This window comes from Kogia breviceps, chromosome 6 (genome assembly GCF_026419965.1).
Source record: "Kogia breviceps isolate mKogBre1 chromosome 6, mKogBre1 haplotype 1, whole genome shotgun sequence".
Lineage (NCBI taxonomy): Eukaryota > Metazoa > Chordata > Mammalia > Artiodactyla > Physeteridae > Kogia > Kogia breviceps.
Window position 1 is genome coordinate 12,772,971 of NC_081315.1, and position 26,647 is coordinate 12,799,617.

Consider the following 26,647-nt stretch of genomic DNA (forward strand, 5'->3'; position numbering starts at 1 on the left):
TGTTATATATAACTAAAATCTGTTCATTTTCATGGCTATAAAATATCCCACTATATGAATACATATGTGTGTGTATATATATATATATATATATACACACCATACTTTATACACTCTATCCTCAAAGAGTGTTTAGGCTATTTCTGGTTTGAGGCTATTATGAATAATGTTGCTATGGAGATTCCTGTTCATGCCTCGGTGTACAAATTTTCCTCTTTGAGGTATGTACCTGAGTGGAATTGCTGAGTCCTAAGGTATGTGTATGGTAGTTTTCAGAGATGCTGCCTAATTGTTTGTCAAAGTGATTGAGCCAATTTATAATCTCATCAACAGGTTACTAGGATTCTAGTCGCTCTACATCCTTGCCAACACTTGATATTGTATATTTCCTTATTTCAATTATTCTGTTGGCTATGTAGTGGTATTTCATTTTTCTTTTAGTTTGTGTACCCCTCATAACTAATGAGGTTGCCACCTTTTCACATATTTAATGGGCATTTGGTATCTTCTTTTGTGAAACCTCTTGCCCATTTTCCTAGTTATTGTCTGTTTTATTGTTATTGATTTATAGAAGTTAATATCCATTGATGAAATTTTTGTTAGATATGAGTATTGCAAATATGTTCTACTGTGGCTTTCTTTACTTTCCTAATGGTGGGTTTTGCACTACAAAGTATTACCATAGTCAAATTTATCAATCTTTTCTTGTTTTATTCTCATTTTAAAATAAATTTATTGAGATATATTTGATAAAAATTGTACTAAGATTTACAACTTGATGTTTTAATATTTGTAAACGCTGTTAAAAGATCACCATAGGGCTTCCCTGGTGGCGCAGTGGTTGAGAATCCGCCTGCCGATGCAGGAGACACAGGTTCATGCCCCGGTCCGGGAAGATCCCACATGCCGCGGAGCAACTAAGCCCGTGAGCCATGGCCGCTAGGCCTGCGCGTCCGGAGCCTGTGCTCCGCAACGGGAGAGGCCACGACAGTGAGAGGCCCGCATACCGCAAAAAAAAAAAAAAAAAAAAAAAAAAAAAAAAAAAAAAAAAAAAAAAATGATCACCATAATCAAGCTAAATAATTTGTCTATAACCTCTTCGTGATTATAGTGTGTGTGTTGAGAAGATTTAATTCAAGATATATCCTCTTAGCAAGTGTCAAGTATATGATACAGTTTTGCTAGCTGTTGTCACCATGCTGTACATTAGGCCTCTGGAACTTATTCATAGTGCATAAATGAAACTTTGCACCCTTGGATCAACATCTCATTTCCCCCATACCTCCCGCCCCAGCCCCTGACCACCACCGGTCTATTCTCTGCTTCTGTTAATTTGAGTATTTTCGATTGCACATGTCAGTGACATCGTGCAGCATTTGTGTTTCTGTGTCTGGCTTCTTTCATTCAACATAATTTCCTCATGGTGCATCCATGTTGTCACATATGGCAGGATTTTCGTCTTTGTGGATGAATAATATTCATGCGTGTATGTGTGTTCTGCTGTGGCTTGTCTTTAAATACATATCACATTTTATTCATCCATGCTTCTACTGATGAACATTTGTTTCCATATCTTGGCAGTTGTGGATAATGCTGCAGTGAACATGGGAGTGCAGTTCTCTCTTTGAGATGCATATATCATCTCCTTCAGATATATACTCAGAAGAGGAATTGCTGATTCACATGGCAGTTCAATTTTAATTTGTTGAGGAACCTCCATAGGTTTTGCGTAGTGGCTGCACAAATTTACATTTGCACCAAAAGCATACAAGGGTTCCCTTTTCTCCACATCCTCACCAAAGCATATTTTCTCTCTCTCTTTTTTTTTTAATAACACCCATCTTAACAGGTGGAGGCAATATATCATAGTGGGTTTGATTTGCGTTTCACTGATAATTAGTGATGCTGGATATACTTTCATGTGCCTCTGTGCCACCTGTATGTCTTCTTTGGAAAAAATATCTATTCAGATCCGCTGCCCTTTTTTTATTAAATTTAACACCTTTATTGGAGAATAATTGCTTTACAGTGTTGTGTTAGTTTCTGCTGTATAAAAAAGTATATCAGCTATATCTATATATATATCCTCTTATCCCCTCCCTCTTGCAACTCCCTCCACCCTCCCTATCCCACCTCTCTAGGTGGTCACAAAGCACCGAGCTTATCTCCCTGTGCTATGTGGCTGCTTCCCACTAGCTATCTATTTTACATTGAGTAGTGTATATATATCCATGCCACTCTCTCACTTCGTCCCAGCTTACCTTCCCCCTCCCCATGTCCTCAAGTCCATTTTCTATGTCTGCGTCTTTATTCATGTACTGTCCCTAGGTTCATCAGAACCATTTTTTTTTTAGATTCCATATATATGTGTTAGCATATGGTATTTGTTTTTCTCTTTCTGACTTACTTCACCCTGTATGACGGATGCTAGGTCCATCCACCTCACTACAAATAACTCAAATTTCGTTTCTTTTTATGGATGAGTAATACTCCATTGTATATATGTGCCACATCTTCTTTATCCATTCATCTGTCGGTGGACACTTAGGTTGCTTCCATGTCCTGGCTATGGTAAATAGTGCCGCAGAATATTGTGGTATATGACTCTTTGTGAATTATCGTTTTCTCAGGGTATATGCCCAGTAGTGGGATTACTGGGTCACATGGTAGTTCTATTACAAGTTTTTTAAGGAACCTCCATACTGTTCTCCATAGTAGCTTTATCAATTTACATTCCCACCAACAGTGCAAGAGGGTTCCCTTTTCTCCACACCCTCTCCAGGATTTATTGTTTGTAGATTTTTTGCTGATGGCCGTTCTGAATGGTATGAGGTGACACCTCATTGTAGTTTTGATTTGCATTTCTCAAATGATTAGTGATGTTGAGCATCCTTTCATATGTTTGTTGGCAATCTCCTTTGGAGAAATGTCTATTTAGGTCTTCTGCCAATTTTTGCATTGCGTTGTTTGGTGTTTTGATATTGAGCTGCATGAGCTGCTTATATATTTTGGAGATTAATCCTTTGTCAGTTGCTTCATTTGCAAATATTTTCTCCCATTCTGAGGGCTGTCTTTTCGTCTTGTTTATGGTTTCCTTTCCTATGCAAAAGCTTTTAAAGTTTTTTTAGGTCTCATTTGTTTATTTTTGTTTTTATTTCCATTTCTCTAGGAGGTGGGTCAAAAAGGATCTTGCAGTGATTTATGTCATGGAGTGTTCATTCTGCCTAGGTTTTCCTCTAAGGGTTTTATAGTGTTTGGCCTTACATTGAGGACTTTAATCCATTTTGAGTTTTTTTGTGTGTATGGTGCTGGGGGGTGTTCTAATTTCATTCTTTTACATGTAGCTGTCCAGTTTTCCCAGCACCACTTATTGAAGAGGCTGTCTTTTCTCCATTGTATATTCCTGCCTCCTTTATCAAAGATAAGGTTACCACATGTGCGTGGGTTTCTCTCTGGGCTTTTTATCCTGTTCCACTGATCTATATTTCTGTTTTTTTGCCAGTACCATACTGTCTTTGATTACTGTAGCTTTGTAGTATAGTCTGAATCCAGCAGCCTGATTCCTCCAGCTCCATTTTTCTTTCTCAAGATTACTTTGGCAATTCAGGGTCTTTTTTGTTTCCATACAAATTGTGAAATTTTTTGTTCTAGTTCTGTGAAAAGTGCCAGTGGTAGTTTGATAGGAATTGCATTGAATCTGTAGATTGCTTTGGGTAGTAGAGTCATTTTCACAATGTTGATTCTTCCAATCCAAGAAATGGTATATCTCTTCATCTGTTTGTATCATCTTTAATTTCCTTCCTCACTGTCTTATAGTTTTCTGCATACAGGTCTTTTGTCTCCTTAGGTAGGTTTATTCCTCGGTATTTTATTCTTTTTGTTGCAGTGGTAAATGGGAGTGTTGCCTTAATTTCTCTTTCAGATTTTTCATCATTAGTGTACAGGAATGCAAGAGATTTCTGTGCATTAATTTTGTATCCTGCTGCTTTACCAAATTCATTGATTAGCTCTAGTAGTTTTCTGATACGGTCTTTAGGATTCTCTATGTATAGTATCATGTCATCTGCAAACAGTGACAGCTTTTCTTCTTTGTTTCTGATTTGGATTCCTTTTATTTCTTTTTCTTCTCTGATTGCTGTGTCTAAAACTTCCGAAGCGATGTTGAATAATAGTGGTGAGAATGGGCATCCATGTCTTGTTCCTGATTTTAGAGTAAATGGTTTCAGTTTTCACCATTGAGAAAGATGTTGACTGTGGGTTTGTCATATATGGCCTTTATTATGTTGAGGAAAGTTCCCTCTATGCCCACTGTTTGGAGAATTTTCATCATAAAGGGGTGTTGAATTTTGTCAAAAGCTTTTCGGCATCTACTGAGATTATCATATGGTTTTTATCCTTCACTTTGTTAATATGGTGTATCACATTGATTGGTTTGTGTATATTGAAGAATCCTTGCATTCCTGGGATAAACCCCACTTGATCATGGTGTATGATCCTTTTAATGTGCTGTTGGATTCTGTTTGCTAGTATTTTGTAGAGGATTTTTGTATCTACATTCATCAGTGGTATTGGTCTGTAGTTGTCTTTTTTTGTGACATCTTTTCTTGTTTTGGTATCAGGGTGATGGTGGCCTTGTAGAATGAGTTTTGGAATGTTCCTCCCTCTGCTATCTTTTGGAAGAGTTTGAGAAGGATAGGTGTTAGCTCTTCTCTAAATGTTTGGTAAAATTTGCCTGTGACGCACTCTGGTCCTGGGCTTTTGTGTGTTGGAAGATTTTTAATTACAATTTCAATTTCAGTGCTTGTGATTGGTCTTTTTATATTTTCTATTTCTTCCTGGTTCACTCTTGGAAGGTTGTGCTTTTCTAAGAATTTGTCCATTTCTTCCAGCTTTTCCATTTTATTGGCATATAGTTGCTTTTAGTAATCTGTCGTGATCCTTTGTATTTCTGAAGGGTCAGTTGTTACTTCTCCTTTTACATTTCTAATCCTGGTGATCTTAGTCTTCTCCCTTTTTTTCTTGAGTAGTCTGGCTAATGGTTTATCAATTTTGTTTATCTTCTCAAAGAACCAGCTTTTTGTTTTATTGATCTTTGCTACTGTTTCCTTCATTTCTTTTTCTTTTATATCTGATCTGATCTTTATGATTTATTTCCTTTTGCTAACTTTGTGGTTTTTTTGTTCTTCTTTCTCTGATTGCTTTAGGTGTAAGGTTAGGTTGTTTATTTGAGATTTTTCTTGTTTCTTGAGGTAGGATTGTATTGCTATAAACTTTCTCTTAGAACTGCTTTTGCTGCATCCCATAGGTTTTCGGTTCTCATGTTTTCATTGTCATTTGTTTCTAGGTATTGTTTAAATTTCCATTTTGATTTCTTCAGTGATCTCTTGGTTATTTAGTGGTGTATTGTTTAGCCTCCATGTGCTTGTATGTTTTACAGTTTTTTGCCTGTAATTGATATCTAGTCTCATAGTGTTGTTGTCAGAAAAGATACTTGATACGATTTCAATTTTCTTAAATTTACCAGCGCTTGATTTGTGACCCAAGATATTATCTATCCTGGAGAATGTTCCATGACCACTTGAGAAGAAAGGGTATTCTGTTGTTTTTGGATGTAATGTCTTATAAATATCAGTTAAGTCCAACTTGTTTAATGTGTCATTTAAATCTTGGGTTTCCTTCTTTATTTTCATTTTGGATGATATGTCCAGTGGTGAAAGTGGGGTGTTCAAGTCCCCTACTATTATTTTGTTACTGTTGATTTCCCCTTTAATGGCTATTAGCATTTGCCTTATGTATTGAGGTGCTCCTATTTTGGCTGCATAAATATTTACAATGGTTATATCTTCTTCTTGGATTGATCCCTTGATTATTATGTACTATCCCTCTTTGTCTCTTGGAATAGTCTTTATTTTAAAATCTAATTTGTCTCATGTGAGAATTGCTACCTCAGCTTTGTTTTGATTTCCATTTGCATGGAATATCTTTTCCCATCCCCTCACTTTTAGTCTATATGTGTCCCTAGGTCTGAAGTGGGCCTCTTGTAGACAGCATATATACAGGTCTTGTTTTAGTATCCATTCAGCCAGTCTATGTCTTTTGGTTGGAGCATTTAATCCATTTACATTTTAGGCAATTATCGATATGTATGTTCCTCTTACCATTTTCTTAATTGTTTTGGTTTGTTTTTGTAGGTCTTTTCCTTCTCTTGTGTTTCCTGACTAGAGAATTTTCTTTAGCATTTGTTGTAAAGCTGGTTTAGTGGTGTTGAATTCTCTTAACTTTTGCTTGTCTGTAAACATTTTAATTTCTCCATCAAATCTGAATGAGATCCTTGCTGGATAGAGTAATCTTGGTTGTAGGTTTTTCCCTTTCATCAGTTTAAATATGTCCTGCCACTCCTGGCTTGCAGAGTTTCAGCTGAAAGATCAGCTGTTAACCTTATAGGGATTCCCTTGCATATTATTTGGTTTTTTTTCCCTTGCTGATTTAATATGTTTTCTTTGTATTTAATTTTTGATAGTTTGATTAATATGTGTCTTCACGTGTTTCTCTTTGGATTTATCCTGTATGGGACTCTCTGCACTTCCTGGACTTGAATGACGTTTTCTTTTCCCATATTAGGGAAGTTTTCAACTATAATCTCTTCAAATATTTTCTCAGTCCCTTTCTTTCTCTCTTCTTCTTCTGGGACCCCTATAATTCGAATGTTGGTACGTTTAATGTTGTCCCAGAGGTCTCTGAGACTGTCCTCAGTTCTTTTCATTCTTTTTTCTTTTTTCTGCTCTGCAGTAGTTATTTCTACTATTTTATCTTCCAGGTCACTTATCCATTCTTCTGCCTCAGTTATTCTGCTATTGATTCCTTCTAGAGAATTTTTCATTTCATTTATTGTGTTTTTCATCATTTTTTGTTTGCTCTTTAGTTCTTCTACTTCCTTGTTAAACATTTCTTGTATTTTCTCCATTCTATTTCCAAAATTTTGGATCATCTTTATTAACATCTTTCGGTCTTTAGCTATCATCTTGTTTATTATTTTTTATTATTTTTAAAATATTTTTTATTATTTTAAAAATATTTTTTCATTTTTAAAACTGAATATTTTATTGTGCTTTCATCTTTTAAAAGCTGAGTGAAGAAAATACATATTTTCTTGAAGAAGAAAATATCCAAAATGCATTATAACTGCTTTTGCAAAAATGTGTTCCGGATATTAGAGGTTAGCCTATTCTGAGTATATTACATCAGGAAAATAGCTCAGGTCATACCCAAAGGGTATGTTTGTACTACACTGAAAGTTTAGAAATGTTGCATAGTGAGAATTAGTGGTTGGCATAAAAATCTGCCTGATATGATAATTAATTGAATCCTGTTAAGCCATTCACATATTGATGTACCTAGGCAAATGTAGTATTATATCTCTTTATTTTTACTCTTAGCATAAACCTAATTTATTTTAAAAGGATTATTAACTCCATACAAAACATATATTCATTTAATAAATATTTACCCACCTAAAAGGGGGCAGGAACTGTTTCTATGTTAGAAACTATACAATAAGGAAGAGGAAAAAAACCAAAAATATATAAAATATATGATAAATTATGATTTTTTAAAAATACAGTGACTGAAAGAATGAGGTTGTGAGAAATTATTTTAGATAGAATGGCAATACGTATTTGTGAGGAAGTATAATCTGAGGAGAAACTTAAATAAATTAAAAAGAAGGTCATTTTTAAATTAAAGAGTAGAGAATTCCAGGCATAAAAATTGCAAGTACAAAAACCCAAGGACAGAAATCAGCGTAACTCCATGCAAGAAATTGCAAGAAGGCCATTGGGAGGGTGGAAAAATGTAAGTCAGGAAATTGACATGAGATCAGTTCATGTAGGACCTGATAGGCCTTGGTAGAGATTCGGGGTTGCTTTTTTTTTTTCTCTGAGAGTGACAGGAATCCATTGGAAGTTTGGATCCGAGGAATATCACGATTTCCTTTTCCAAGAGCACAGAGGAGATAGACTTAGGAGCGGTCGTGCATAGAATGTAAACAAGCAAACCATTTAAGTGGTTTAGTAGTACAGTCGAAAGAACATGTGACAGCACTGGAAGTGAGGAGATGAGGTAGGATTTGGTATGTGGTTTGAAGATAAAGGTGACAGGACTTGCTACCAGATGGGATGTTGGAAAGTTTCTAAGTATTTGGCCTGAGAAATAGAGTGAAGAGTGGTGCTATTCCCTGAAACAGTGTAGACCGGGGTGTTAATGCAAGAGTGAAAATAAAGCATTCTGATTCAGATGTGATAAATTTCAGATGCCCATTAAATTCCAAGTGGAAATTATGTAGGCATTTATCTGTAGCTCTCTAGAGAGAGTAAAGCTTGAAATAGAAATCTGAGAGTCATCAAAGTATACTGTAGGTCATATTCAACATCAGGGGACTTGAGATTAGCTGTGGTTGGAATGTGGACAGAACAGACACAGTTTAAGGTCTGAACCCAAGGACACACCAACATTTAGAAGATGGAGAAGAAGATTCTACAACAAGATTATGAAAGAGTGGTGAGGCAATTAGGAGTAGATCAAAACACATGTGATGATGCTGAAACCAATAGTAATGTGTGTTCTCCCAAGATTATTAATAACCTATGATTCTAGGGAATTTAACAAAAAATAATCTTTTAATGTTATTTATTAAACCAGAAATCTGAAAAGTTATGTTAAATATAAGCATAATAGTATTAATATCTCCTAACTAGTAAATAGTCAAGCCCTTGGATATGAACTGTGTATCTGAGGTTGTAATAAGAGGGCAATTCTAGGGTTGAAGAACAAAGTGGAAGAAATATCATTTAAACATGTTATACTAAATATTTATCATGCTTCTATATGACTGAGTCTCACCTAGTCTCATGAACCAGACTCAAATATGAAGTGATGAACGTAAGCAAAATACAGAAATCCATGTTGATGTTATGTGAAAGATTCCTCATCACTTAAAATTGAACTTGCTCTTGAATGTGTATGACTTCAGATTCTCAGTAAATACTTGTTGATGTTCTTTTGTTCTCTTTGCTTCTTCCCACAGGTGGGGAAGTTCCCTATACAGCTCTGGCTGCCCGAATGATGATGGGGGCTTGGTGGTTATTTGCTCTGATTGTCATCTCATCTTACACAGCAAACCTTGCTGCTTTCCTCACTATCACCCGCATTGAAAGCTCCATCCAGTAAGTAGACAAAGATTCCACTTGACACAAAGCATGAGAAATGACAGGCGTGGCCAAAGCCCTGTGATGTCTGTTAATAAATTTACAACTTCCTTTTGAGTAAAGGCTTATTAATTTTGTGATGTGCAGACATCACAACCATAGTCCAACTCCTGAAAGTACAGTTTTGGTAGAGCATTCTTTGTACAGCAAAATTCTGGGTATAATTTGGACATTGCTTTCCACATTTTCCTGGAAGGATAACACATATTCAGAATTTTAACCTCTGCAAAATATGGCTGTGGGCAATGTTATTAAAAAGAAGGAAAAGGATACATACTAAAATATATATATTTCAAGGTTGAGATGCTCAGTCTTTGCCTTGAGTCTGTCCCATTATGCACTGTCTGAGTAAATACGTAGACACTGGGTGATTGATAGATAGATGATAGGTAAGGAGAGGGAGAGAGAGAGAGAGAGAATGCGAAGAGCTATCAAGAGGTAAAACCACATTCTGTCTCTTCATTGCATTATAACTAATGTGAGTATTATTGCTGCTGTTTTTCCAGCTGCAGTGGTGGTAAATTGCCATTAACTATAGTGTACTTTTGAATCCTGAAAGCTACCTAAGTCAGTGCTTCATTTCACAAATGACTTTCCCTGCGACTCCAGACGCCTTTGATTTACCGTGGCCAGTTTTTCTTTATTTGGTTTCATGCCATAAGGTCAGGTCAGTGCCACAGTACAGCTTCTGCCTTATTAGAACATAGTGTTCTGTATATTGTTTTAAGAAAAAATTTTCTGAAAATTTTATTAATCCAAAGTCAAGGTAGTTTGAACTTTTGTAAAGTTAAAAAACATTTATTTCTCAACAAAGTTGACAGTTCAAGATTAGAATAATTAACTTTGTCAAGGAATTAATTAGGGATTTACTTCATCCTTAAGAGAAAACATGAATTCTTCTTGCCTTTAAAATAGTATGTAAATGAATTCCATTAGTAGTTGCAAAATTATTATAGCACAATACTAAAATAAAATCAAGAATTAATGATCTAAAAAGAAATAGGGTATTTTCTTCAACTACTTGTGTATATAAATTGAAACCCCCAAATTCAGCTACTAATAGTCAATTATTTCATCCATTTTTGAAAATGATGTTCCCAAGTTCTCTCATCAAATCATAGTCTTCAAGTTGTTTTCCCAGTTATTTCTTTGGTGCAGAACCTTCATATCCTTTTAACTTACTACCCTTGTAGCCAGTTCTATGTGTGGCATAAGTTATAAGTGATCCAGAGTGAAGCTCATGGAAAATTTAAACTGATGACCCCATCAGAGTCCTATTTTAAGCAATAATGAAAATGATTACAACATCCCAGCGCAAGAAATCAATGAATTAGTAAAACTGTGCAAATAATAATTAACATTTATTGAACTCTCACAAGATGCCAAACTTTGTACTAGATGTTTGACATGCATTGGCTTATTTAGTACTTACAACCATCTTCTGGAATGCATACTACTTATTAATAGCCCATTTTACAACTGAAGTTGAAAAGATAAGTAACTTGCCTCAAATCATGCAGCTAATAAGTGATTGATTAAAGACCAGACTTTAAATCTGTCTCATTCCTGAATCTATGTTCTAACTATGCCACACTAGTCCCTGTTCCACACCCTTGTACATTTATATGGCCAGTTGTTTTTTAGGGAACTTTATGAAGGATGTGTCATAGCCTCATTCATTGCTAAGTATAGTGATGTAAAGGATGACATTATTCAAATCCTCAATTTGTCTGAGGAAGTAAAGTATCAGAGGTTAGGAGATTTTTGTGTTGGGTCGATTCTGTAGGCATATATCCCAGCATGAGCTAATTACATCTATAATCGATACCTGCCACTCAGGGTAAGACTGCCAGACAAGTCAATGGAAATCACATTAAGAAAAATAGTTTTAAAAAATTAAAATGGGGGCTTCCCTGGTGGCGCAGGGGTTGGGAGTCCGCCTGCCGATGCAGAGGACACGGGTTCGCGCCCCGGTCTGGGAAGATCCCACGTGCCGCGGAGCGGCTGGGCCCGTGAGCCGTGGCCGCTGAGCCTGCGCGTCCGGAGCCTGTGCTCCGCAACGGGAGAGGCCACAGCAGTGAGAGGCCCGCGCACCGCAAAAAATAATTAATTAATTAATTAATTAAAATGGAGTATTTTAATCTCCCTAATAATATACTTCTTGTCAACTTTGTTTAACATGTTATATTTTAAGAGTACTTAAAGTACGTAGGTTTTTACTATGTAGCTCAGATCTGACTTTGAAACATTTAAAAATAAATGAATGAAGAACATTTTAAATAACTGATTTTATGCAGCATATGACAATAATCATAAATAATAAAAATTATGGATATTATTCACTGATAATTTATTATGAATTTATTAAGTATATATATATATATATATATATATATCCCCTTTAGTACTCAAAATTACCCTAATAATACTGCTACTACTATTATTCCTACTTTGTAGATCAAGAAACAGAAATGTAGAAGTTAAATGCTCGCTAGCACACAGTGAATAGCGTCAGAGCTGGAAATCATCAATCCAATACCAATTCATGACTTTACCTACTGACGTTTTTCTTTATCTTACAATTTGTTTCTTGCTGGTTCTTTTTTTTTTTTTTTTTTTTTTTTTTTTTTTTGCGGTATGCGGGCCTCTCACTGTTGTGGCCTCTCCCATTGCGGAGCACAGGCTCCGAACGCGCAGGCCCAGCGGCCATGGCCCACGGGCTTAGTTGCTCCGCGGCACGTGGGATCTTCCCGGACCAGGGCACGAACCCGTGTCTCCTGCATCGGCAGGCGGATTCTCAACCACTGCGCCACCAGGGAAGCCCTTCTTGCTGGTTCTTAAGATTTGTTTGCTTGAGTCGCTCTTTCACTGAGGTTGCCGGCCTCATGGTGTGTGTATCTCTGAGCTATCTAGTCATTACAACTTTGCCAGCATTCGTTGGTATCTAGACTTTCATACAGTAGCGGTGGGAGCAAAAGCCTCTATCAAATTTTTACACCCATAGGATTTTCTACAGTGAAGTCTAATGGAAAAAGATCCTAACTGCACATGATGTTTCCCTCAGGTGTAGTTTCCCACAATCCAAAATAACTGAACATTCATTTTTTTAACAAATTATCTCTTTCTAATGCCAATTCACATTATTAAAAGTCAACGTTGGGTATAATGAATCTCCCCTTCCTTCTAATCTTTTCACTAGGTTAATTATGAAAGGGGAAAATCAGGGCCACATAAGTTAAAAGACACCTGATTCTCTCCCCAAACTTAAAGATAGCTTCTGATTTCATGCTTCAGCTGTGTTGGTAAACATAATTGTAATGTTTCTTGGAAACATTCAAAGTTCCATTTATAACTAATGTCAAACCTTCTTGGAAAAGTCTAAGTCTAATTTTTCTTAGAAAAGCAAAACTTTTTTCACAAAACCATCCACTGTCATTCTTCTTAATCATTCGCATTCATGAGATTTGCTCATCGTTAAATGAAGCAGTGCTCACCAGGGTGCCTTTTCCCAGCCCAGTTGCTGTTCGATTAACAAACATATACCATCCACATCTTTATTCCCCAAATTCAAAGTCACTTCCTCATGCCAGGAGAGGCAGAGGCGGCTAGAGGAATGTCAGTGAGAGAGAGAGGAAAGCTACTTTTAGGGGGCTTCCCTGGTGGCGCACTGGTTGAGAATCCGCCTGCCGATGCAGGAGACACGGGTTCGTGCCCTGGTCCGGGAAGATCCCACGTGCCGCGGAGCGACTAAGCCCGTCAGCCATGGCCGCTGAGCCTGCGCGTCCGGAGCCTGTGCTCCGCAACGGGAGAGGCCGCGACAGTGAGAGGCCCGCGTACCGCAAAAAAAAAAAAAAAAAAAAAAAAAAAGGAAAGCTACTTTTTTTTTTTTTTTTTTTTTTTTTTTTTTTTTTTTTTGTGGTATGCGGGCCTCTCACTGCTGTGGCCTCTCCCGTTGCGGAGCACAGGCTCCGGACGCGCAGGCCCAGCGGCCATGGCTCACGGGCCTAGCTGCTCCGCGGCACGTGGGATCTTCCCGGACCAGGGCACGAACCCGTGTCTCCTGCATTGGCAGGCGGACTCTCAACCACTGCGCCACCAGGGAAGCCCAGGAAAGCTACTTTTAAACAGGTGGTTGACCTGGTGCTTGGTAGGAGAAATCCAATAGATTTATTCTTAGGAAGCTAAATACCTTTTATAAAATTTACCCCTTTTTCAAAATTAGATATTTATTGTCATCTAGCCTTCCAGTTGGCCCTTACCATTAATAAAAATGTTGAAAGTGAATTTTCCCTGAAGAATATAACTCACAAATTAATTTCATATCCCTTCAGCGATGGGGCAGCCCAACATAACTATGTTGTATATGCTGTATATGATGTAACGTGACAGATTGCAACACAGTTGAGGATGGCTATTGATGTATACAGTTCCGTTTCTTTTTCTTTCTTTTTTTTTTTTTTTTTTTTTTTTGCGGTATGCGGGCCTCTCACTGTTGTGGCCTCTCCGGTTGCGGAGCATAAACTCCGGACGCGCTGGCTCAGCGGCCGGGGCTCACGGGCCCAGCCGCTCCGCGGCATGTGGGATCTTCCCGGACCGGGGCACGAACCCGCGTCCCCCGCATCGGCAGGCGGACTCTCAACCACTGCGCCACCAGGGAAGCCCGTACAGTTCCGTTTCTAAAAAGAAATTTATATGCAATTTCTATAAAAGTCTAATGACATCTGGGCTTTTTCATTGTCACTAAAACAGTAATAACAAGTACCTAAATTGTTTTCAAATACTTAAAAAATGGGACATACTTTTTTCTGTTGGTAACCAGGCTAAAAGTGGCAGTGGTAAAATGGAGCATGTGAAGCTATGAAAGTATTTTCGAGTAAATACTGGGTAATAATATCATCAATATTAACTGTAATAGTCTTTATTGTGATGCAATTTTCAAAATGCTACTTATTTCACATATAAAAGTGAAAATAACTGTGGGGGAAATCATAGTTTTATGGTTATAGTCATTAATAACTTTAGAGCCAGATCGGTGTATGGTGATAAAACTTGAGGTCTTTCATTTCCTGGGGCTAAAAGTAAGCTTGGGTCTATTCATAGGGATCCCAACGTCGCACCATATTTTTACATTTAATGCATTCATTTTTCATAACACTTGACATTGGACTAAACAAAATATTGAGTTAATACAGCCAGTGAATCAAACTAATTTGGGATAAATTTCTTCCCAAGTGTATGCAAAAAGATTCCTAAATATGCTATTCACTGGAGGAGACCATACCAATAACAGGATTTTTGTATTCATCTTTGTTTACATTTAGAAAAAGAAAAAATTATTGGGCAGCTGTTTTTCTCAGTGCCACACAGGCGAGTATCGCTGGGCTTAGAAATGTGTCTGTCTCCCAGTCTAGGGAAGCGGAGAATGGTAGCAAGTGCTCTCTAATGAAATGATTTTTTCCTTTCCTTTGCCCGCATGGAGCTATGTAACTGTCTTTGGTACGTTACTATTAACAAGATCATTATAATCATGCTCTCGGAAATGGAGGTATTCCTAACTATAAAAATTCCTAAATAAATATATTCGTTTCATTCAATTAGTTTTCAACTAATTATGTACCTATATACAGTTGACCCTTAAACAATGTGGGGTTTAGGGGCACCAACTCCCATGCCATCATAAATCCATGTATAGCCCTTTTTCTTTCAGTTTCATTGAGATATAATTGACATACAGTACTGTATAAATTTAAGGTGTATGACAAAATGATTTGACTTACATGAATCATGAGAGGATTACCACAATAAGTCCAGTGGACATTCATCATACCATAGACACAAAAGAAACAGAAAAATTATTTTTCCTTGTGATGAGAACTCCCAGGATTTATTCTTTTAACATTTTTCAGGTATAACATACAGCAGTGTTAATTATATTTATCATGTTGTGAATTACATCCCTAAGTACTTATTTACCTTATGACTAGAAGTTTGTACCTTTTGACTAACTTCATGCCTTTCCCCCTCTCCCCACCCTCCCCTCTGGTAACCACAAATCTGATCTCTTTTTCTCCGAGTCTGTTTCTTGGCTACTGTAAATAATGCTTCAGTGAACATAGGGGTGCATAAACTTTTCCATTCAAAAGAACATAGTCTTTTCAAATTAGTATTTGCACTTTATTTGGATAAATACCCAGGAGTGGAATTGGTGGATCGTACGCTAGTTCTGGGTTAAATTGCTTGAGGAACCTCCATATGGTTTTCCATAGTGGTGGCACCAATGCACAGGGTTTCCTTTTCTCCACCTTCTCACCGACGCTTATTACTCGTTGCCTTTTTGATAATAGCCATTCTGACAGGTGTGAGGTGGTAGCTCATTGTGGTTTTGAATTGCATTTCCTGGTGATTAGTGGTGTTGAGCATTTTTTCATGTGCCTGTTGGCCATCTGTATGTTAAATGTCTGTAATTTATGCAGACATTTGGAAAAAATGTCTATTCAGAGTCTCTGACCATTTTTAATCTGGTTGTTTGTTTTTTTTTTTAATGTCAAGTTGTATGAGTTCTTTGGATCTTTTGGATATTAACCCCTGATCGGGTATATCATTTGCAAATATCTTCCCCCATTCAGTAGGTGGCCTTTTCATTTTGTTGATAGTTTCCTTCACTGTGCAAAAGCTTTTTAGTTTGATGTAGTCCCATTTGTTTATTTTTGCTAATCCATGTATAACTTTTGAATCTTCCAAAACTTAACCAATAATAGCCTACAGTTGACTTGAAACCTTACCAGCAACATAAACTGTTAATTAACACGTATTTTGTGTGTTATATTTATTATATACTTATTTTTACAATAAAATAAGCTAGACAAAAGAAAATATTATTTAAAAATCATAAGGAAAACTATTTATGGTACATATATGATTTTAATGAAAAAAAGTCCACGAATAAGTAGACCCTCACAGTTCAAACCCACGTTGTTCAAGGGTCAACTGTAGATATTTAAACACTGTGCTAGGCATTTAGTCTAGAAAGGTAATTAGGTATTATCCCTGAGTCACAATTTATTCGGGGAGATAACAGTGTAGAATTCAATGACATAGGGCTCTGATAAATTATTTATAAAATGCTGTATGAACACAGGGAAGGAGTGATTTAAGTCAATAACTTGGAGAGAAGGGGAGGAGAGAGGAAAAAGAACTATTAGGCATCACAGAGGTTCTCTGATGTATCATCGGAGAGTTTGATCTTAAAGGATAAATTTCAGCATACTGAAGTAGTGGCTTATAACAGAGGTATGAAACTCCTAGGAGAATATCTAGCAAAGGGTAGGTTATCAAAATGTGTTCACGTCCTTCGTGGATTGAGATAGGTGATGGAGGGTGACAGGAAGTGAAATAGAAAAGGAGGGTAGGACCACATCTTGAAGGGCATGCTAAAGCTTGTTACGGAATTTGGAGTTTTTCCTGGAGATAATGAAGAGTGACATCATTTAAGAAAGGCAGCTTTATCTGTGGAGAGGAGGATGGGCCAGAGAGAAAAAATGGAGGAGCATATGGAAACTCATTGCAGTTATCTAATAAACGTATATTTATGGCATTTAACAGTATGTCTCTACTTGACATAAACCTGATCCACGTATCTTCTTGTTTCATGGGCTCCTTATGTGGAAATATCTAAGGATTAAGGGTAATTTAAGAGAAGTCTGGCTTGAGAAACTTTATATCTCTAGGCTAACATTTACATTTCTTGTGAATGTAGGAATATTGCCTCAGTTTATTTTTTAAAGATATTTAAAGAGAGGATGTGGTTTACTACCTCTTAGTTAAATAGATAGGGACGAAGAGAGTTACTAATGTGAGGAAATTCTAGAAATCACTCTGGTTAGGCTACTTTTCAGATGCAATTTTGCCAAAAATTTGCATCTCCAGGTTTGCTATTCCTGGACCCCATCCTGCCTATTAATTACTTTTAGCCTTGAGCCATCAGAAAAGAAATAAGACATTTTTATTCCATTTTAATACATTTTCTTCTTATAAAAGTAACACAAGGCTATTTTGAGAAAATTAGAAAGTAGAGTACAATTTTGAAGGACAAAGAATTAATAATCCGTAATTTGTCGTAAAGCAGTAAGTTCTGTTACTATTTAAGCAAACTTTCTTTTAACTGTTTATTTTGAAGCAATTATATATACACAGGAAATTGCAAAGTCAGTGCAATTATAGCACAGAGATATCCCATATACCCTTCACCAAATTTCCCCCAAAGGTTACATCTTCAGTAATTACAGTACAGTATCAAAATCAGGAAATTGACATGGGTACTAGGTATACATACAGCACTGTGCCATTTTATCACAAGTTTAGAATCTCTAACCACCACTGCAATACAGAACTACTCCATCATTAAACAAAAATCTCCCGCAGTCTACCCCTATATAGTCACACTCACATCTTCTTCCCCACCATCCCCAGCTCTTGGTAACCACTAAAGTTCTCCACTCATTCTAAGAGTGTTATATAAGTTGAATCATACAATATGTGGCCTTTTGAAATCAGCTTTTTTTTCACTCAGCAAAATGCCCTTGAGGTCCATCCAAGGCGTTGCATGCATCAGTAGTTCATTGTTTTTTATTGCTGAGTGGTATTTACCTATTTTTGTTGTTTCCAGTTTGTTTAAAATTTACCTATTGAATAGCATTTTTGTTGTTTCCAGTTTTTAGCTATTACAACTAAAACTGCTAAGGACATTTATGCTCAGGCTTTTGCGTGGTTGTGTTCCTTTCTCTGGCATAAAAGACCAGGAGTGTGATTGTTAGATAGTGTGGTAGGTGTGTGATTAGTTTTTAAGAAACTGCCAAACTATATTCCAGAGTGCCTGCACCATTTTACATCTCCACCAGCAACATATGGAGGATCTAGTTTCTCTGCATCCTTGTCAGCATTCGGTGCTGTCACTTTTTAACATTTTAGCCCTTCTGATAGGAATGTACTAATATCTTACTGCCATCTTAATTTGCATTTCCCTAGTGACTGGTGATGTTGAACATCTTTTCATGTGTTTTTTGTCATCCTTATATCCTCTTACATGAAAGGTCCCTTTATGTCTTTGTCCATTTTCTACTTGGACTGTTTGCTTTTTTACTGTTGAGAGTTCTTTACATATTCTAGATACAAGTTCTTTGTCAGACATGTGGTTGGCAAATATTTTCTCTTAGTCTATTGCTTATTTTTTTTTTCATCCTCTTTGCAGATTCTCACATAGAACAAACATTTTTTAATTTTGATGAAGTCACATTTACCAATTATTTTTTATGGATTGTACTTTTGACATTGTGTCTAAGACTCTTCAAGGAACTCCTAGGTCCCCAAAATTTTCAACTGTTTTATGCTAAAACTTTTATAGTTTTACATTTCACATTTTAATCTATCATCCATTTTGAGTTAAGTTTTGTACTAGGTGTAAAGTTTAGGTTGAGGTTCATTTTTTGCCTATGGATATTCAAATGTCCAGGAGTGTTTTTCTGAAAAAAAAAAAAAAAAAAAAAGAAAAAAGAAAAAACTATCTTTCCTTCATTCACTTGCTTGTGCACTTTGCAAAGAAAAATCAGTTCACATGCTGTGTGAGTCTATTTCTGGGTTCCCTATCCTGTCCTATTGATCTAGGTATCTGTCTCTCTGCCAATAGCATAGATTTGATTACTGTAGCTTGAAATTGAGGATAGGGATTCCTCCCGCTTACTCTTTTTTTTCAGAATTATTTTAGCTATTCTACTTCCTTTGCCTTTCCATATAAATTTTAGAATGGTCTTGTCTATATCTGCAAAAAAGTAATGCTAGAATTTTAATAGGAATTGCATTAAACCTGTATATTAATTTGGGGAGTATTCACATCTTTACTATGTTGAGTCTTCCAATTTATGAACGCAGTATATCTCTCTGCTTATTTAGATTTTTAATTTCTTCTATCAGCATTTTGTAATTTATAGCATATAAGTCTTATATATGGTAGAGTTATACCTAAGTATTTATTTTTATCCCAGTGATTATAAATGGTATTGGATCTTTGAATTTGGCTTCCACATATTCATTGCGAGTATAAAAACAAGGTTTTTTATATGCTGATTTTATCTTGTGATCCTGATGTGGGTTCAGGGGTTCTAGGAGTTTTGGTAGATTCTTTGAGATTTTCTATGAAACCTTCATGCCATTTACAAAACTGAGCAGTTGTGTTTCTTTCTTTCTCACCTGTATGCCTTTTATTTCCTTTTGTTGCCTTTTCTGTGCTGACTAGAACTTCTGATACTATGTCAACTAAGAGTGGTGAGAGTGGACATCTCTATTTTGTTCTCTATCTTGGGGAAGCATTCGGTCTTTCACTATTAGGTGTAAAGTTAGCTGTAGGGTTTTTGTGGTTATTCTTTGTCGACTTGAAGAAATTCTTTTCTATCCCTAGTTTTCTATGTGTTTTTATCACGAATGGATGTTAGATTTTTGTCAAATGCTTTTTTCCCCATCAATTGATATGCTCAGATGATTTTTTCTCCTTTAGCCTGTTTGGTGGATTGCATTGTTTGATTAGTGAACTATTTTCAGAATGAGGTAGAGGCTAACTCTATTTCCCCCTCCTATTTCTTTTCCACCTTTTTTCCTAAATCTTGCTTTTCTTCTTAATGTTCTTCCTTCTATTGATATGAGGCAATAAAAGAGCCTGACTTTCCCTGCCTGCAGCTCTACTTATTATTCTCTTTTCTCCTACCTCAGCTATTGCTTCCTTCTATCCATTATCTTCCCATTCAAGTTTACCCTCCAGAGTGTAGAGTCCAGACAGTTACCTTCTTACATCCTTAAAATTGGCTCTAAAGCCTGCATTATTAACTAATTCTATCAAAATAAAGTTCAGTTCCATCAGCAAAGCTTATTAAACCGTTCAAAAGCTGATCAGCTTCTTTTTTTGCCTACTAGCATCAATTAATTCATTCTCACGCTTGTTCATGCTCCAGTCAAGCCAAACCTTTGTAGGATATTTCATGCTTCTTTGCAGTTTCCATGCTGCTTCTACTTGCTGAAATTACCCAGAACTGCATCCTCCTCTTCTGGCATCTTCTGTTAGCTCAGGCACGATTAGGCATTACACGTGTGTCTTCTCTTTGAGAGTGTACATTTTTCAAAGACAAGGACTATGTCATATTCATATTTGTTCCCCTAATCCTTCTCAAAGTGCCTGGCACAGAGTAGTAATAAGAGCAGCTAACGAGTGCGTGCTATGTGACAGACACTTTCCTAATGCTTTGCATAGTTTTTCTCATTTAATCCCATAATAGCCCTGTGAGAGATATATTATTTTCATCTCCTTTTTGAAAATGACGAAACTAAAAGCTAGGGTAGTAAACCCAGGCAGTTGGCACTAGAACCTCTATCTTCACCAGTGGGTCATAGCATCTGCAATTAGCAAATACACTAAATCTTTACTGAATGAAATCAATAAATAATATATTCGTGAATACATGAATGAATGAAAACCATCAGTATCATTATGTTTCTTTGAAAAATAAAGATTTGCAGAAAAGACTTAATGGCTGAATTATATTTAGCTAAGTCAATTCCAGATATTTCTAAGTTGCATGGTATCCTAGAAACAGACACCAGAGCCATGGATTCAAGTAAATTTGCATTTAAAATCTCTCCCACTTAGTAGCAAATGATCTTGTCATTTTCCATAATTACTTTAAGCCTTATTTTCCCTAAGAGTAAGAAGAGAATGGGTTCAACTTCATAACTTTTAGTATAAAGAATAAATGGGGGGAAAAAAGGCGTAAATAACAGCACAGTTCCTGGACACACCCTACCTAGGATTTGCTTCCATTTTTCTCCTTGCCCCCAGGAGCTCATGTAAAATTCCTTGAACTCTTCTTCCCTTCGCTCTCATTTTTGGGGGTACTAATAACTATTCTTTTTACCATTTCGTCCACAATTTCATACACTCAATTATTTCTTTTACCTGGTTCAACTAAACCTCAAAGTCCCCTGTTGCTGCTATTGTTTCTGACACAGCTCCCACGGCCCTGCCCTACTTCGTGAGTGTTGTCTTCTTGACCTGCCCCTTAATCCTGCAAGCCCCTCGAAGGTAAAAACACTGTCTCTCAGCAAGCCTTATGTGATCTTAAGCCTAAATAAGGACTTAGGAGGGAGACGCAAGAGGGAGGAGCTATGGGGATATATGTATACGTATAGCGGATTCACTTTGTTATACAGCAGAAACTAACACACCATTGTAAAGCAATGTTACTCCAATAAAGATGTTTAAAAAAAAAAATAAGGACTTAGCCAAATGGGTCATTCTGTTGTCTCACTTTAGCTTAACTATCATGAAGATTAAGTTGCTACTGTTAGTGACTAACACTAAACCCAGGTCCGGATGTCTATTTGTTAGGCACGTTCTCTCTTTTAACTCATCTTTCACGGCCCCTCTCGTAACCTGTAGCTGTATACCGCTTCCTCTGTGCGGTTCTCCACGGAGTTTTCGTAACTGAATTTAGTGGCTCCCTTTTCTGAATGCCTTTGCATCTACCTTGTTTACACTCTAAGCAACATCTAACCTTCTACTGGAGTATTATTCTACTTGTTTTACCTTCCCAATTGCAACACATGTTCTCGAGGATGGTTTTATGACTTGTATTATCACAGTGCCTTATGTAGTACCTTACTGAGTACACAGTTGGTTACAAGTAAATATTCATTGAATGAATGAACCAGAAAAGGATATCTTAGAATCTGGCTTGAGACTGTGGAACTCCATGACTTGTTTATAACCTCATAAGAAATCAGAAAGAAATATGAAAGCCATTTCTTTGTCCTTTTTTCCCAGGATAAGACAGGGAGCCCAGAATGGTATGTTCTCTCAGTTTCCTTAGTGTCTCACCCACTTCATTCTTTCAGTAGGACGCTATTTCTTAGCCCTCAGCAGGGAATTGCACACTTTATTAGGAACAGCCAAAATCAAGGTGGCTGGAGTGAGCTGGTCCTGATTCATACTGCTTTTTATGTTTTGGTTTAGTATAGAAGTGTATAAACTTAGCTCCAGAGTTCACAGTCATGGCAGACAATGTACTATACATTATCTCCTTACTCTATATTGTTCAGTGTCAAAATGGCTTGCTTGTCAAAGCCCTTAAGTACTACAGTGATGGATGTTTTATAAACATACAGCCATCTAGATGTTATAGACAGGATTTTGTCTTTCTTTTTGGAAAACAAAAACTCTCAGAAGTATGCTGGTCTTTCAAAGCCACTCTTCAGTGAAGATTTAATTAAAAGTTGTCTCCAACTTTATTTGTGACTCCCAGGAACAGGGCTATTTTAGCATTGCTATAGACTCTGTTTACACTGAGCTCACGGAGATGAAAACTTGGCCAAACTAATAAGCTCCCATGACCCCTAAGATGATCTCCTTCTTCTGGACAAGCTGAATCATTCTAAACAAGTCAAATCCTCACCTCGTTGTCTCTCTCCCAGCCTAAGTCATCTAAGCCTAAAAATCTATTAAGTACTCAAGAATGTAAATTCCTGTATCCTCTCTATTTCTTGTTATTTTCCTGCCTTACCTGAAGTCAGCCAAATAAATAACTTCTATCTACCACAAGCATGAGAATATGGTAGAATTCTTATACTTGGGAGCCCTCTGCTCAGTCATTTTAGAGGAGCCAGTGCACCTGGGGCAGGCTTTCATGAAATTGATGTAGAAGAGTAAAGAAGATGTGGTACATGTATACAATGGAATATTACTCGGCCATAAAAAGGAACGAAATTGAGCAATTTGTAGAGACATGGATGGACCTAGAGTCTGTCATACAGAGTGAAGTAAGTCAGAAAGAGAAAAACAAATATCGTATATTAACCCATATATGTGGAATCTAGAAAAATGGTACCGATGAAGCTATTTCCAGGCCAGGGATAGAGATGTAGACGTAGAGAACAGACATGTGGACACAGTGGGGGAAGGGGAGGGTGGGGATGAACTGGGAGATTAAAATTGACATAAACACACTACCATGTGTAAAATAAATAGCTAGTGGGAACCTGCTCCATAGCGCAGGGAGCTCAGCTCGGTGCTCTGTGGTGACCTAGATGGGTGGGGTGTGGGGGGGAGGGAGGTGCAAGAGGGAGGGGATACAGGTATACATACAGCTGATTCACTTCACTGTACAGCAGAAACTAGCACAACATTGTAAAGCAATCATACTGCAATAAAAAAATTAAAATTAAAAAATTTTTAAAAATTAAAATTGTAAAATGTAGAAGTATAAGTGATGGACCTGAGTGACAGTGGAATATGTAGGCAGAGCTGTTCAGAACAGCTCTGAAGAGGACTGGAGACCTAGCTTTGAGTGTTCAAGTCTCTTTCCTGCTTCTGAATAATAAGGTACGTTTTTAAACCACTTTGTACCTTAGTTTTCCATCTTTGAAAATGTGATCCATTCCTTCTGCACAAGAATTTGTCCCACAGTTTGAATTCAGTTACTTTCAGTGTCTCTTCAACTATAAACTTCTCTATCAACTACATAAATGAGGTATCTTATTAAACAAGATCTAAGATAATGATAAAAATATATTCGCATAGATTACTCAATAAAAGAAACCCTAGGGCTTCCCTGGTGGCACAGTGGTTGAGAGTCCGCCTGCCGATGCAGGGGACGCGGGTTCGTGCCCCGGTCCGGGAAGATCCCACGTGCCGCGGAGCGGCTGGGCCCCGTGAGCCATGGCCGCTGCGCCTGCGCGTCTGGAGCCTGTGCTCCGCAACGGGAGAGGCCACGACAGTGAGAGGCCCGCGTACCGCAAAAAAAAAAAAAAAAGAAAAGAAAAAAAAAAAGAAGCCCTAGACTGAAAGGCAGAACTGAAAGGAAACTCTTTTTCACCATTTTTCTCACTGTGTTTCTCTTGTCCCACCTTCCTCTCCCAGGGCAGCACACCATCCTGCCGGCGATCCTGGTGTGCTGACCTCCACCCTCCGCTGAGTGCCTGCCTGACCCCATTCGTTCTCTGATTCTCTTAGCTCCTCCACACGCTCCTATCATCTAAAGACAGTCAATTTATTTTTAATGGCTTTCCCCTCCACCACCGCCCCCAACACACACACACACACGCACACACCCACTACACACATCCCCAGTACAGCCCCTATTTCTCCAACCCTGATCTTTTAGCATAAGGACAAGCTTGGAAATCACCAGATGCCCCAGATCGTGGCAAGTCTCCAAGAGGGCACAGAACAAGATCTGCAGCCAGCTGGCTGGGCTGCTTTTTCAGATGACGATTGTCATTTTCTGAGACGGATGCAGAACTCTCAACATTTGCTACTGAATGGGGGGTGGGGAGCACATTTGGAAAACAGTTCGGCTATTTATAATGTGAGTGACAGTGCATAAGACCTGACTCTGAGCAGCACGACACGCATTTTGTATCTGCTTTTAGTTGACATTTCTCAGAAAAGATACGTACCTAACTGGGAATAGAGGATAGTTTCTCTGGATGATTCAAAACAATCTTTTTCAGAGAAATCCAGAGATCTACTGTACTGCGAAGAAGGAACATATCTCTTGTATTGGGGAAATTTTAACTTATCAACAGACACTTGGTCCCCTGCTCTGTATTATGAAGAGCGAGGATTTTTGTTTTAGTGAGAAAGATTCATTAGAATCTTCACTGAAACAACTGAAACAATGACCTTCTACCTTATTTTGACAGTAACATTTCACTGGATCTTCAAATAGGCTATTAAATTAGCCCTACTGTTATTTCTTTTTCTTTTTTTTTTTTTTTTAAGAAGATGTTGAGGGTAGGAGTTTGTTTATTTATTTATTTATTTATTTATTTATGGCTGTGTTGGGTCTTCGTTTCTGTGCGAGGGCTTTCTCTAGCTGCGGCAAGCGAGGGCCCCTTTTCATCGGGCCTCTCACTGTCGCGGCCTCTCTTGTTGCGCAGCACAGGCTCCAGACGCGCAGGCTCAGTAGTTGTGGCGCGCGGGCCTAGTTGCTTCGCGGCATGTGGGATCCTCCCAGACCAGTGCTCGAACCCGTGTCCCCTGCATTGGCAGGCGGATTCTCAACCACGGCGCCCCCTACTGTTATTTCTGATAAATTCTTCCTCTCTAGTTATTTCTTTCCACTATGAATAATTTGACAATGTGATTAATGTTTTGAGCTCTTTCAAAGACCTTATAGGGAAAAAATTACAAATTACTATTGATTCCTTATTTGAATCCACACTGTACTTTATTGGGGTCATTGTTTTATGTAGTAATATCGTGTATTATTGCTTCACAGCTTGTTAGTGGCCCAGCTGTGAGGTACTGATCCATGGTTCAGTTTCAGCCTTGGAGGGTACATTGTATAAAGCTTTTTCCATAAGTCAGCACTGGCCCTGACTCTAATTAGCATTTTCAGTGTTGATTTGAAGTATGGAATAGGGAGTAAGCTTATTAAATATGCAGATTACTTTATAATGAGTAGGGGTGATTATTGACTAGAACCACACTGTAAGAATTCATTAAGGACCTTGACAAATTAAACAAGGTGATTAGAAGTGAGAGGAAGTTTAATAGGGACAAATATGTGATAATTCACTCAGAGATGGAAAGAACAAACTCTGTGTACGTGTGTGTGTGTGTGTGTGCGTGTCTACAATAGTTTAAAATTGGGGGATGTAGGCAGTTTCAGAATGAATCATGTGTCAATTGTGAATTTGAAACGTAGCATTGGTGTTTATAAAGAAAATGACCAAAGTCACCCAGCAGTAGAAAAGTTGTTCAGGACTTTTAAACTACTGTTATCTGTTTATAAGGTCCATAATTTATGCAAAAATTGCAATAGAAGAGAAAAAAGATGGCTTAGTTAATTACAAAGTAAAAAAGAGAGTAATAGATCCTGCGAGTAAAAGTAAAGGGATTTAGTGTTTAACTCAGCACAGAGAAGGCTGGAGGAAGAAAATGAAAAAGAAATGTTTTATTACATAAAGAAATCGTGTTCTAGAGGTGGTGAGTAGCTACTGTCCATGTGACTGAGAACAGAATGAGAGGATTGTTTGAAATAGGGGGGTTTTAGGTTAGGCATGAGTAAGGACTGCCTGGTGTTAAGTTTTCTAAGTCATAAAAATGTCTTAGGAAGAAAAATAGTCAGTTTTGGAGGCTGGCTTGTGTACCTTAAGGAATGTCATCAAATCATGTGTTACCTCCAGGAACTCTCTCGCCTCCTCTGATGTTGTGATTGTATTAGGGTTCCTTCCTAACATCACTTAGAATTTGTTGATCCTCAGGGAAATTCATGGGGATTACTCAAGTCCTTCCTGTATTTTCAAGGCTATAGGAACATGAAAATCTACTAATCTACTATTGA

At 37.5% G+C, this 26,647-nt stretch overlaps 1 protein-coding gene across 3 annotated transcripts in view; it reads left to right on the top strand.

The window, feature by feature from the left end:
- The window catches only part of GRID2 (glutamate ionotropic receptor delta type subunit 2), a 1,382,159-nt gene that overhangs the window by 1,103,759 nt on the left and 251,753 nt on the right, over positions 1-26,647 (top strand). For all 3 annotated transcript variants that reach the window (XM_067035515.1, XM_067035516.1, XM_059066448.2), the window contains exon 12: positions 9,083-9,221. In XM_067035515.1, coding sequence (XP_066891616.1) covers positions 9,083-9,221 — 139 coding nt within the window. The remainder of the gene's footprint in view (positions 1-9,082; positions 9,222-26,647) is intronic.